The sequence below is a fragment of the Trachemys scripta genome, chromosome 8, assembly GCF_013100865.1.
Source record: "Trachemys scripta elegans isolate TJP31775 chromosome 8, CAS_Tse_1.0, whole genome shotgun sequence".
Classification (NCBI taxonomy): domain Eukaryota; kingdom Metazoa; phylum Chordata; order Testudines; family Emydidae; genus Trachemys; species Trachemys scripta.
In genome coordinates this window covers 29,621,639-29,635,914 of record NC_048305.1, presented here as the reverse complement: position 1 = coordinate 29,635,914, position 14,276 = coordinate 29,621,639, and the positions used below count along the sequence as shown (strand labels likewise).

The window sequence follows — 14,276 nt, the reverse complement described above, 5'->3', positions numbered from 1 at the left end:
ATATTTAACTTATTGTTGCCTACATGTTTAGAAAGAAAGATGAAAACCAGATACCTTCTGCAAATCTCTTCAAAGCACTGAAAACTCAACATGGGAGCCATGTGATTTGTATGTTAGTAAGCATCCAATACAACTCTAACATGCAGATACACTCATACACACTATAGCATTCTGACTTAATATTTGCTTTCTCTATCTTTTTTTTCAAGGAGCTGGCCAGGTGGTCTACACATGGCATGATGTACTGACCCTGTGTATTAATAACGTACACAAAGGCTCCTACATTCTGTACTAGTTTAATACCATGGCTTTTCACATCCTTTAATGAGAGTTCAATGTGTTGTGGAAGATGGAATAGGCTCCTGAGTATGAAAATTATTCTAATGCATTTTTTTGTGTTAACTGTATTCTCTTTATTTATTTAGGCGTCTGAACAAGAATAAATTACAGGTTTTACCCGAGCTGCTTTTCCAGAACACGCTGAAGTTAACCAGATTGTAAGTACAGTTTACTTTTATTGTGTATGTGCCTTGATTCATTATGTGGATAGTGCATTTGCTATGATATTTTGGTTAGGTACTTTAGTGACATTTATGATACATCTAGATTTCCATAGTTTCATGAGGACATTTTACCATTATAAAATGTTATGGTAGTTATGTACTAGAAAATAAATACATACATGAAATAAACCACAAATTTTCTTTCCCTGTTTCATAGCTGAAGTAGATTCAAAATAATGACTTCAGAGTTAATATAGTTAAAATTCCCTGTGTAGGATTGCAGGATTAGTGCAGAAGTGGCCACTTTTTGCTTTCATTGTAGTAAGCTGTCCACCGAGAAATAGTTGATTTTTGTGCTATTTAAGATGGGCATGTTGGCATAAAATGGTTTGTCACAACTCGCTGTTAATTAAAGACATGTTGTTTTAACTGAGCCAATGTTCAGAGACAGTTAAGGCTGGAACAATGGCTCCTACTGTTTGAAGAATGGGGCAAATGTAATGCTTTGCATCTCCATGAGCATTGAAGATGTTATTAGATTGGCATTGGAGTCAACTTGCACATCAGAAGAATAACAGAGATAAGCTGGCTGGTGATATATTTTTCTCAGTCTACTCAGTGGAGTAGAAACATATGATGATGACCATGAATAATGCCCCTCCTCCAGTTTTTGATGCAAGGAAGAGGAATTGATAGTTCTTTTACATGCAGAGGGTAAGGTTGTACAGATACCACCAAGATTAGAATGCGAGGTCTGTAGTAAAGAGAAGGCAAAGTGTCTTTAGAACAGTTTGCTGAAACCTGGAAAATTAACTTCTCTAAAAACCCAAAACAAAACAAAACCCCGCAAGTGAATCAGAAGAGAAGTTACATGGTCAACCTCTTTTAAAGTTTGGCCATCTAGATTTATAGGAGGCTGGTTAGTAAGATTTATGATCTGGCTAGTGAAATTTAAAGTTACTACAGGGTGAATAAAAAGTTGCTACATTGATGTGGGGTTTTGATAATTGTGTTTTAATACCTCTTTATGCAATCAAGCTATCCATTTAGGCAATGTAATAAATTTTTCTTCCTGTGGAAATGTGAAACACATGGCAACAGTGAAGCTAAATTTGGGAACCAATTCACTATTTTAAAAATAGACTCTTTGTCCAAGTTTTAAAGTGAAAGAATTGGGTAATGTTCAGCCAGGAGCAGTCCTGATACCATTGTGGAGACCTATTTTCACATATTAAACTCCTTCGTGTTGTCAGAATTTCATTGTGAAGAACTTTGTGTGTAACTCTTGGAGCTTCTGATCAGCAGCACAGTTCTGGAGACACAACCTCATAACCATACCTGTCCTTTACTTTCAAAATCTACCCATAGACTCTCAAGTACCACTGTGACACACCTGCTCTTGGAATATGTTAGCCTTGCTGCAGCTTTTAACTGCCCTGGAAATATTCATTAAGTGGACTTTCTAGGACTGAGTAGTATTTGATTGAGTTTTCTAAGATCCTTAGTGCAAGTTTATGTAATTTCCACATGTTGAAACTGCACTTTAGTCAAAACTGCACACTGCTATATAACTTGTTGATAGGGCAGTTGGCCTCCACCACACCCCATTTAAACCATTCTCCTAAAGTGTTTGGGTTGTTTTGTTTTATAAGTGCCAGCACTTGTTAAAGTAAAATTATGCAAAGCTAATCTGTATATAATAACGTAATCTCTATTAAGGTTTCGTCTTCCAGAAGGTAGCTATCAGACTCTCTGTGATTATCAATAGATTTAAAGCAGCTTCTGCAGTTCAGCATGATGATACACAAGTACAGTGATCATATCCCGATTTGATAATGCACAAGACCTCCTTCTATTATGCATTTAAGATTCCTACAGTAAAACAATGGTATAGTATAATAATCTAGTTTAGTATTTCCGTAATCTCAGTTAGCAGTTATCTGCAGCATCTATGGAAAGGCTTTATATATGCCAGTACAAATCTCCATGTATCACTTCTGTGAAGATATGCCTTAATATAAAGTGGTGCACCTAATCAAAATGCAAGTAGTCAGGTATTTTTATATGAAATATATTCAAAAGTATGTTCCTTTAATTATTCAGATAATCAAACTGTTTACCGTCCTTGAAAACTAGGATAATAGTTGTGCTTTTATAAAGCTTATGGGATAATTATTTAAGAGGTCTAGTTGAGTATGAATTTGACACTTCTATAGTGATTCCCCTCAGAATGTTTTATAAATGTTAGTGAATAAAGAGTCTCATCAGTCCAGTGAGTTATGCAGATGTGATCCCAGGGTCTCAGTCATTGGTAGTAGTTGGGATCTGTCCCCTCATACTGTGCTTAGCCAGAATGCAGTCTTTTCTCTTAAAGGTACAAGCATTACATTGAAATAATGTTTAAAGTGAAACATGTATCATAGATACAGTAGCAATTTATCATTACTGCTGCTTCCAAAAGTAATAGGCCAGTTTTGCTACATGTGTTTCAGTGGTGCAGGAATAACCGGAGCAGCAACCTAACCATTGAGATGCATGTGGATGAAAGTTTTTTGTTTTTTTTTTACCCCTTTTCTACTTAAGGAAACTGGACAGCTAACACTGGTATCTGATTTTTGCACAACTGCTCTGAATCTACCCACAGTAAAATTCAGAGGTGCTTTTTCGCACTTTCCTGCTGTGAGCTAAATTCACTGGAGTCCAGCAAAACTAATCAATTTCACTTGCAATAGGTCTCTGGGTAAAACACTTCAATGAAGGGGGCATGGCTCTGACATTCTTTTTCAGTGGCTGGCATGAACTTACAAGAAAAGAGAACAATTAAAACAGCAAGGAAGGGGAATAACAGAAGTGAGGCAAAAATGAAGCGGGAATAGGAGTAACAGTGACAAGACTTCAATGGAGCTCAGACAAAAAGAGAAGAAAATAAAGGGAGATGGAAGAAAAAGGGAAAGATGATAATACTGGTTCAGTTTTCTATCTATCTTTTTAGTTATGCACAGTACTCAAACATGTATTGTGTGGGCTGCCACAGTTTGACACAGGCTAGCCCACTGGACTGCCAAATCACTTTGCTCATCCTCTTAGTAGAAGTTAGAACATAGACAACCTGCTAGATTTGTGGCCAGGTGAGTTACTAGTTCAGCTCACCAGAATCAATCCATGCCTGTAACTCTAAATTACATAACAGTAGGGCTAAAATGGTCTGTAGCATATAAGGTTGCAGAGCTTCTGTTTAAATATACAAACCACACACATTCATGAAAGCCCAATCATTGTGTATCAGCTGCTTATTTCAAACACACACAGACACACAGCAGCTTTTTGGACCCTAAGAAAAGGTATGACAAGCCATCCCACTCAACTTTACTGAAAAAATACAAAAAACCTAGCTGGGTGATAACTCCATGAGAGTTGGCAATTTGATCTTATTTATTAACACTGGTGTTGGTAGCAACTGTGATTGATGGCAGGTGTCACAAGATGGTCCAATCTGGTGAACACTTGGGCACTTCTTATTACCCTGGGTAGTTCGACAGATACCTGAAAGTGTTTGTTTTTAGAATTGGTCACAGAGGTTGTAAAATAAATTTAAATTACTTTTGTTCCACAAATCATGCCTGCCTGGAACTGTTCCTGTCTGAGTTGAAATGTTGCCTGTTAGTTTCCTGTAGGACTAAAGTTGTGTGCGTTTATATTTTTTTATTTCAGTGGAACCTCTTCAAGTTTTGTTTGAGCTATAGGAAACTTGGAGGGCAGAGGGGAGTGAAAATTCTTTCCAGTGTTGATATGCATATTAAAGACTGCATATTAAAGCAAACATGTCTGAAATAGCAGACTTCAGAGCTGGAAAAGATGCATACCTCTGCCATAACCTTTAATTTGCTTGGCTTGAGAGGAGAAAACTGGTGATGATTTTAAAAGTTAATTCACCGTGTGTTGGGATGCATATTGGCTGCTTACCTGCAGTAATCAATAACCTCACCCTTCAGAGGAGCTGAGAAATAATTCCAGGTCTTGAGAACTCCTTCCTTTCTGGCCATTTTTTTCTATTAACTCATGTATATTTAGACAGACTTTACTGGCTATTATGGACTAAATGTAGGAAAGCAGTTAAATTCATTGATGTAACACTTGCAACTGCTTTAAAAAAATAGTGTTTCTGCTAAATACTTGGACCCTTACATTTCTTCCTCCGAAATAAAGGAAGTATGGGCACCTTCTTTTATACAAACCATGACAATAAAGCCTGAGTAAATGCTTATCTGTGGCCCCTCCTTTACTGCAGATGGCAGATGAAATATCTAATAATCTGGTGCTTTCTTCTAGCTCTACAATTCTCAAACTGGAAAGAAAGCAATTAACACTTATCTCAAACCACATTTCACCTCTAAAAATCAAAAGTCATTAAACTTCAGCTCCAGAGAAATGTCAGGTTACTTTTCAAGCTGGGCTCTGTGCTTCATTACCAATCAGATGCTTGCAACTTTTTGTAAGTTTAATAAGACGTACTATTTTTTTTAGATAGTGTACACAGCTTTCCAGTTAGTCTGAGAGGTCTTTCCCAGTCTTTAAAACAGCTTTTGTGCTATGTGAAGACTATTTAAAAATACATAAACCCTTCCCCACTAATTCTATTATGGTGTTATAAAACTTCAGAGGCAAATAACATTTGAGCTTTGATCTAAAGACAAGATTCATTTTGGATCCTAGAAATCTGTAAGATATTTTTGGTTTCTGAGAGCTTCTTTTTACTGTTGGCCTTAGCCCGATGTAATCATGTGCTGACTGAACACTCACAGCTCCCATTGACTTCAGGTGGAGTTTGGGGTACTAGTACTTCTGAAAATCAGACTTAATATATGTAGCCCACAAGTAGGCAGTACCTGATGTTGTGTTTGCTGGGCCTCAGTTTCCATGTGATGGTGCTTACTTTCTGTAAGAATATTCATGCACAGTGAAATACATGTTTGAACACATATTATACATTTAGTCATTTTTGATGTGATGAGCAGAATTTTTTGGTCAAGAAATTACCAACAGATTTAGCTTTGTCTTATACATATAGATATTCTTTAATATTTTGTTAATTTCAATTAATGTTTAGTTAGCTGTTCTTATTCCTCCTCCAGCTTTACTGGTGAAATATTCATTCTCAATCTATAGTTGTTTACCATTCTTTCCAGATCCAGCATATTTCTTGGATTAATGTTTGTATTCAACAGGAAGAGTTCAAGACTAAAACATGAATCTTAAATTCAATGAAAAAAGCTATTTCATGTATGTATATAAAATTTCAACATTGATTTTCAATTACTTCCTTGCATGGAAGGAAGAGCTTTAGACTCTTCTTATTTAGATCCCTCCTCAAAAGCAAGCGCATCTGAGGTGATGAGCCTTGTCTGATGTGGAAACTTGCTTTGTTTACTTTTTTTTTCCAAATATTAGTTCATAATAAAAACTTTGCACACAGTTTTTCTTCTGTTCTGTGCTAGAAGCTACATCATGAAGTGGTGTCTTCTTCCTCTTCTAAATCATTGTCTCAACGAATCTCACTGATCTATTTTTGACTGTAAAACCATCAGGTAAAGGAACTTGGCTTGCTATTTACCTTGAAACGCCGTGCTCAGCACTAATATGTAATTAATGTAAGATGAAGAACCAGTCATTAACTGATAAGCTTTCTAAAATGAGCAGGTGCCCTCTACGAGGTGGAATGGTAGAGAACAAGCTATGATTTTACAGTACCTCAGAATTAGAATATGCTTGTAATTTTTGTGATTATTCACAGGCTTCTTTGTCACATCTGGTTGACATTACCACAGGAATATATAGAGGAATAAACTTTCAAGTGGAATGTGAAACATCCCACAAAATGAGTTTCTCATAGACTGGTGCATAAAACATATGGAGCCTTTTGCTTTGGAAGGTGGGGCTTTGGAACTCATGGATTTAATATTTGGTTTATCTTAGAAGATAAGAGTTTCAAGGTAATGCTCATGATAAATGGTCCCATGATCAGCTGCACAGGTGTGCATAATTGTCATTCTTCTGTTGTCTTGATTGCCTAGGTCTTAATCTAAACCCTGTCTCCCAACTAATTTCATATCTAACATAAATACCTTTATTGGAATCACTGTTAAAGTTAATGGTCAAATTCCTTGGATTGGTGCATAGGTACGTAGGGGGAGGGCACCTTACTAAATCCAGAAGTCAAAGTAACTGAGGTGGCAACCAGACAAATCCAGAGGTTGAGTCTATCAGTAATTAACAAATGGATAACAAAAATAATGTTAAACTTAAAAGTATGTTGCAAACTGAGGTGTGCATATGCAAAAAACAAACACAAAAGCCTATTTAACAACTGTAAAAACAAGCTTTGATTTGTAATTATATTGAATTTTTTAACATGAGAAGCCAGAATCTAAATTCCATCAGTTTTTAAAAAAGCCTTTTTTGTGGGTTGCATGTAAGGGGATAGCTTCTACATGCAGTATGCATTGGTGACTTCTGGAAATGGTCATAGCACTTATGTTTTTGTATGAAGAACACAACATAAACGTATTCAATTGTGACACATTTTAAATGACCAAGGCTAACCCAAAGCACTTCACTGGAAGTAATATGCCTTAGAAGAAAACTATTTTTAAAAAGCTAACCTGAATGAGCTCAAATGATTGGTTAGACTTCTGAATTCACAATTGATTGTGGTCAGAAGAGTGTCTGTTAGGTTCTGTCACCCATAGTAGCTTGTCATTCACAAAGCCAGCGAGGTTCTGAAAAATGGATGGACCAGATTAGATAAGATTGAGAAGGTCTGGAATACATGAAGACAGTAGATTACCAACAGCCTTGGAGCATGTCTACACTACACTCAAACACCCATGGCTGGCCTGGGTCAGCCGATGGGCTTGTGGGGTTCAGTCTTCAGGGCTAATAAATTGCAGTGTAGACATTTGGGCTTGGGCTTGGGCTGGAGCCTGGGCTCTGGGACTCGGTGAAGGAGGAGGGTCCCAAAACTCAGGTTCTAGCCACATCTACAGTGCAACTTTATAGCCCCACAGCCTGAGCCCTGTGAGCCTGAATCAGCTGACCTGGGCCAGCCATTTGTGTGTTATTACAGTGTAGACATAACCTTAAAATACAGAGATCTTGAAATTTTAAAATGCAGCCTGGCAGCAGAGAGATTCTATAATTGTGAAATACATTGGTCCAGGTAAAACTTATGCCTGACTAAGTACTTATAGCACCTTTTTAATGTCAAAGGCTTGTAAAGCATTGCAAGTAATCGAGCACCAACATTTTGTCGTTTCCACTTGTAAATTGTACTTGTGGAGAGAGAAGACATGCAGGTAAATCACATCAGTTGGAAAATTAATACTGTAAATCCAGTTCCTTTGTGTTTGAGAAGAGAGACCAGATCTAATTTTAATACAAAAAGTTGTCAGATACTAATGGGTAGAGGTTACTGAATATAACATAATATAGTCTGTAACATGCTCCAAATATTTGTAGCTAAAAGGAATTTGCCAACCAAGTTGGTCTGTGGGGTGAACACTTCAATTTCTTAGTAAAATCATTAGAACAGTTTGTAGGTAATAATTCACAATAGTTGGTGAAATAAAGCAGGTAAGCACGTTTTGTAACAATAATTTAATAAAATCATTGGTCTGAGAATACTATTCTCACATCTATGGTTAATAAGGCCTTAGTTTTTCTGAATGGGAAACCTGTTTTGTTGTTGCCCATGAATGTGTGTATTGAATGTAGTATATCTAGTAAAGTCATTGTAGCAGGCTACATTATCCATTTTGGGCTGTGAAAGTCCTCTCTCAGTATAAGAAAATAGGTTTTGTTTAGAATATATATGCCGTTTCCTTTCCTGTTGAATCAAGGCCTTAGAGCTTCAGTCATTAACATCATATGTTAGTTACAAGACGTATTGTCCTTTCCCCTCCCTCCCCCGCAACAAGCAAGTAGCTCCAACTGTAAATCACCCAACTGTAAACTAATGCATTCCATTGATGTTTCACTGTGGTAGCAATAATAGTTGGTACTTACATTATGCTTTCCATTCGAAGAGCACCATACAAACATTAATTAGCCCCCAAAATAGATGTGAAGGTGGGAGAAGAGCACTATCTCCATTTTTTTTTATAGAGGGGGAAGAAAACAGAAGATGAATATTGGACTAAGACACACAGTTAATTGCAAAAATGAGATTAGAGTCTGTGCTCAATCCACTAGACCATGCTGTTCCTCTGTGTTATTATGTGGAAGGGATGAGAGAAATTAAACTGGCACCAATCCCACCCAAGAAATGATGCTTTTATAACAATGAGGGGAACCTTACAGCCTTCATTCACTTATACTAATTTATTCCAGCTTTGGTTGTAATTCAGATCTGTGTTAGTATTTATCTTGTTGATATTTATCATTAAAAGTGCTGACAGTGCTTAATAATACAATAATTTTTCTTTCATACAAATTGTAAAGTGAGAACTTGCCAAGTATATAATAGATTATTCCAGTGTGGGGAAAACTGACTTCACCTTCCAATCAGAATGCCCCAGTGTTCTGAATGCTATTCGGAATGCCCTTCAACAAATGATATTGTGGAATCCAGGAGAGCTGTTTGACTATTATGTATGAATTTAACACCTCTTTAAATCAAAAAATCTTCAGAGCTTTGCAAACATTAAATACAATTTGTAACAGGTCTGTGAAGCTTTTACAAAAGGGAAAGAGACAAAAGTTTAACTATGAAAATTCTCCCATCCAGAAGAAATGTCTGCTTTTTTTATTATGGGGTTGTTTGCTTACTCTGTATAAAGTTATTAGCAAATGGAAACAATTTCCTCAAAGACTATAAATTGAGTTTGTGCGCTGTATTACAAATCTCCTCTATTAAGTGTCTAGTCTCAGATGAGATAAGCAGCACATTAATGCTAGCTAATACAAGCCTAATGCATAGAAGGGTATAAAAAGACTTGAACAAGTGAGCATATGTGATCAGACTTGTTAATATGTCAAGGAAAAACTGAGAAGCTTGGATTTCTTTTTGACGTTCATTAACCTCCATTTTCTCTACTATTTCTTGTCCACACGTAAAAATCAGAACTAAACATATAGTAAGTATTTTCTGAAGACCTTTCAGAAATACTCTTTTTGGAGTGTTCCTAGTATTGAGCCTGCAAAAGGTATGCACTGCTACATTAAAAGGACCCGAAAATAAGAGTTGATAATGGAAATGGTGACAAAGCCTGATGATTGTGATCACAAATGTGTGATCTGTTAGAGGTCCAGAAACTTCAGCAAAATCATGTTAATGAATTTACAGCAGATACTTAGAAGTTCAAAACAACTGTTTAACTGTCATAGTCTGACTTTTTATTTAACGTATATGTTTTAATCTTCAGAATTTCTTTTCCTTCTGGTGAACTTGGTTGTGTATCTGATGTGAAAAATCTAAGTGTGTTATCCATTCATTATTCTTAGATAAGTAATTTCCAACAGCATTAACTGAATTTACACAGCTGACACTCTGTTTATTGAATGGACAGTGTATCACTCAAAGTGGAGTTAGCTTCTAGATTCAATGTGCCAAATTCTTCACAGGTGCAACTTAAGGCAGAATTTGGCCCAGTGGGTCAGCGTCTTTTGGTAGGAGTCCACATAAGTGTGATGTGGATTGGATTTTGTCTATGGCTGATACAGTACCTGATGGGTTAACTGTAGTCAGGATACTTGTGAGGACATTTATGGATTACCAAAAATTGACTTTAAAAGAGACAATATCTAGAAATACAGCCCTTAAATTCCCAATTCCACCTTCATACTTATGCAACTTTAAGAATGAAATTATGACTTTCTGACCTATTCTGGAGGCTTTTAGCTAATGAGCATCTGGAGAAGCTGTGTTCAGAACAAGCAACCAGTTCATAAATTCTCTTAATGTCCTCATTTCTTTCTCACTAGATCGAGAATAGATAGAAAAATAGAGATCTCACTCTTGACTTAAAACTCCAATATCATTTCATGTTAGAGCCTGGCCTTTACAATTCAGCTGTTCAATAAACTCGAATTACTGGGCATTACCATGACAAAATAGTATGGGCCATAATGGGGTGTTGCTATGGTATTTTCCAGATCCAGTAATTGTAGTTTTAGTGTGTGTAGATCACAGCAGGTCTGTTCAGAAGACAGTAAATAATTACAATAAATGTTTGCTGGTCTCTAGGGAGCACTTCTGGTTTGAAAAGATGTACGTTAGGTCAGAGGCACATATTGGAGATTGCTGGGTGACATCTATTCTGTTAATCAAGCTGGAGTCCTTTTATTGCTTGCTTTTTTTGCTGTAGTGGTAAATAGCATATTTAGCAGCATTATGTCTGGAAATGAAGTGGCCTTAACTACAGAGTCTAATTGTGACTCTGTTCACTGCTCTTCCCCAGTGCAGGCAGAGGGCTCGGTTTCTTTTATTTAATTATGAATGATTCATATTTTCTGCACCCATTAGTAGAAAATGAAAAAGGGAGTGTCAGAAAATAAGTAATTGATTCTCCATCTTAGATTCCAGTCTCTCACTTGTGTGAAGTTAGTTATTTAAAACTACTTTGTGCAGATGTCTTGGTTTCCTGAATGGTAGAGGTGGAGGGAATCAGTGGAGAGGGTGGTACTTTGAGACCTTGTTTGTGGTTCAGGGCCATGTGTCATGTAAGGGCTGTCTATTGTTAGGTTCTCTACTGATTGGGTCATCCAGTTGTGTAAATATTGAAGGCCGTTTGTGGCAAAGGACTGTTCATTTCCAGAAGAAATATCTCACGCCAATAAATGATGCTAGACAGCACTTTGTTGATGGAAGAATGCTATTGACTTACATTACAGCTGCAAAACAGGACTTTTTTGTAGGTTCATTATTTTTGAATACAATAAAATATTCACACTTGTTTTCAGAGAGGCAGCATGTTTTTTTGGTTGGCGTTTAGTATTGGAGTCCAAGAATTCCTGATTTTTAATCCTAATTTATCATTGACGTGCTCTATAGCTTTGTGCATGTTACTCTGTCTCTTGGTTTTCCCATATGTAAAAAAGGATAGCGTAGATAATATTCAGATTTTCAAAACACTCTAGTATGATAGCATACAGTGCCAGGTTGTATCTGTATGGCTTCAAATAAGAGAGGTTGCTTTCTTATTATCCTCGGTTTAAGCAGAAGTTTCTCATTTAAAAACATTAGAGCCCCTAACTAGTGTGCTGGACAACTAGCCCTGCTATCGAAGGACCGCAGGCTAAGTAGGCTTACTTAGGGTGTATTTTGGGTTTTTTTTGTTTTTTGTTTTTTTTTTGCACTTTAGTCTCGCAACATGGGTGGCTCTCCTTCAGTGCCTGTGGTAGAAATGGCCAAATGCCAAAAAACTCAATGCTCAATAACTCTCCTCCCACTTATACATCAACTCCCATCAAGTTATTCCTGTCCCCGAAACGTAGATACATACAGACTGCTTGGAAAATGCTGTGCCTGGCCTGGATCAACAAGCTTAGGCTATTTGGACCAAGATTGAGGAGTTGTGGATGCTGATTGGAAAATAATCTGGCAGAAGTATTCTTTGCAGTAAATTTGACCACATTCTAAATAATGGCATATGAATGTACTTTTGAGGAGATAAAGTATAAAGGCTAAATACTGCAATGCAGAACACACTCTTCATCTCTATTTGCAATGTGTACATTCACTCTTTCAGAATAAGCAAAGCATGTAAACCTTTTCTCTTCGGTCTTATATGCAAAGCTGACATTCAGAATCCTTAATTTTCCAAATGTTTTACACAAACTCTAGGAAGGCTTCCAAACAGGGCCGGCGCTTCCATTTAGGTGACCTAGGTGGTCGCCTAGGATGCCAGGATTTGGGGGGGGCGGCAATTCGGCGGCAGGGGGTCCTTCTGTGCTCCGGGTCTTCGGCGGCAATTCTGCGGCGGGCCCTTCACTCGCTCCGTGACCCGCTGCCGAAGTGCCCCGAAGACCGGGAGCGCAGAAGGACCCACCCGCAGCAGAATTGCCGACAACGACCGGGAGCGCGGAAGGACCCCCGCCTAGGGCGCCAAAAACCCTGGCGCCGCTCCTGCTTCCAAAATGAAAAATAACATCATAGAGTTCTATGCAGTGTTCAGACATGAACTAAACTAAAATAATGGACTGCTGGGACTTCAGTGCAGGTGTATCTGTGCACCCATATGGACCCTTAGTGAAGTCAGTGCACTTCCACATGGGCACAAAGGTCTGCTCACTCAGAACCCACTGTAGGATTTTGGTCCTCTAACCTCTCATCTGGTAATTTTCAGAAATCTATGCATTTAAAATACACTGATACTTAAAAGAAAAAAGTCTATTATTTGATATGTTACTTGTTATTACATTGTGTTGAAAACAAACACTATGTCCAGATCATCTCAGTTGAGACTGAAGTGGCTAATTTTGCTGAGGTAATATGATGGATGGGTCCCTAAATCTGTGAAGAATCACTTGCTTGTGCATCTTTCACATTAGTAAAAAGTGAGAGAGAAAAGTGGCAGCTTTATAAACAGATCTAATTAGCTAGGCCTAGGATACCAAGATTCCTCTTGACAGTCTTTAAAGAGCAAAAACAGTAGAACTGATGTTGAACAGACGTAAGATTAATGGAAATTAGAGTTGTGTAAAATCTGCAAATAAAGTATATGTGTTGACTGGATGTATCAGTGGAGAACTAACTAGCTGGCTTCATAGAAATGACAGGTATTATCAACATTATAGAGCTAAGTATTAAAAGAGACACTTTACCAACTGCTAAGAAAGTCAAACAACTGTGCCCCTTAATCAAGTGGTTGTGGATTCTGGGCCTTTTGTAGTAGGTAAGCTTCCACTGATAGACAGAAATTAATATCATGGAGTGGATTATGGTGTAATTTTGTTTATTTACACTGTTTGCATATTCTTATATACAACATGTTTAATTTATGCTTAAACCAACCAAGGTAGACCCAACCATACACAGGTTATGTTCAGCAACCATCAAGAAAAGCTGTTTTCACCACTATTGCTCTGTCTCATACGGTCCTCCCAAATGCCACTAAAGCTTCCCGTCTTGGCTGACCTATCACACTCCAGACTGGAAACAGAGCAGTAACAGCAGCAGATTTATCACATTGCTCTCTGCTGACCTATTATTGCTCAGCAGATCCATCATGCTATTTTATAAAACAATAAAGAGGAAAAACTAAGTGTGTCAGCCAACAATGTAGCTTGTTTCCAGTTTTGAATTCCTTCTCACTAGCAGCTTTAGCTTGGGACTAGAGTTTAGTGAGTCAACCAGGCCACTCAATGAAAATGTTAGGCAATGGTTTAGCACCTAAATGGCTAAGGAGTGTATATTGTGGCCCAGATTACTGTTTAGGATGTTTATATTTAATTTCTTTGCTTTGGAAAGCTAATTTCAGCTTTCAGTTACAGAATCTACACCAGTATTTTCTTAAATTGCCCTTTTGTATCTTATTTTGGCTGCTTTACTTATCTTCATGTCATTTTCCGATGAAAAGATATAGATCTCTCATTTGTAACTCAACAATACCAAACTCATTGGAACAAGTTCTCCAGAGAGGTGGTGTCATTCTGTTTCCTCTATTGTACACATTTATTGGCTGGCTACCTAAAACCAATTAGCAAGCCTTCGATTTAGAGTACTAAATTGGTATGCTAATTAAGGTAGCTTTCTTAACTGTAAGCCATGATTACCTA

The 14,276-nt window shown here is 37.4% G+C and overlaps 1 protein-coding gene across 1 annotated transcript in view; it reads left to right on the top strand.

Moving 5' to 3' along the window:
* The window catches only part of SLIT3 (slit guidance ligand 3), a 780,962-nt gene that overhangs the window by 94,113 nt on the left and 672,573 nt on the right, over positions 1 to 14,276 (top strand). Inside the window, exon 4 of the mRNA XM_034778698.1 lies at positions 426 to 497. Coding sequence (XP_034634589.1) covers positions 426 to 497 — 72 coding nt within the window. The remainder of the gene's footprint in view (positions 1 to 425; positions 498 to 14,276) is intronic.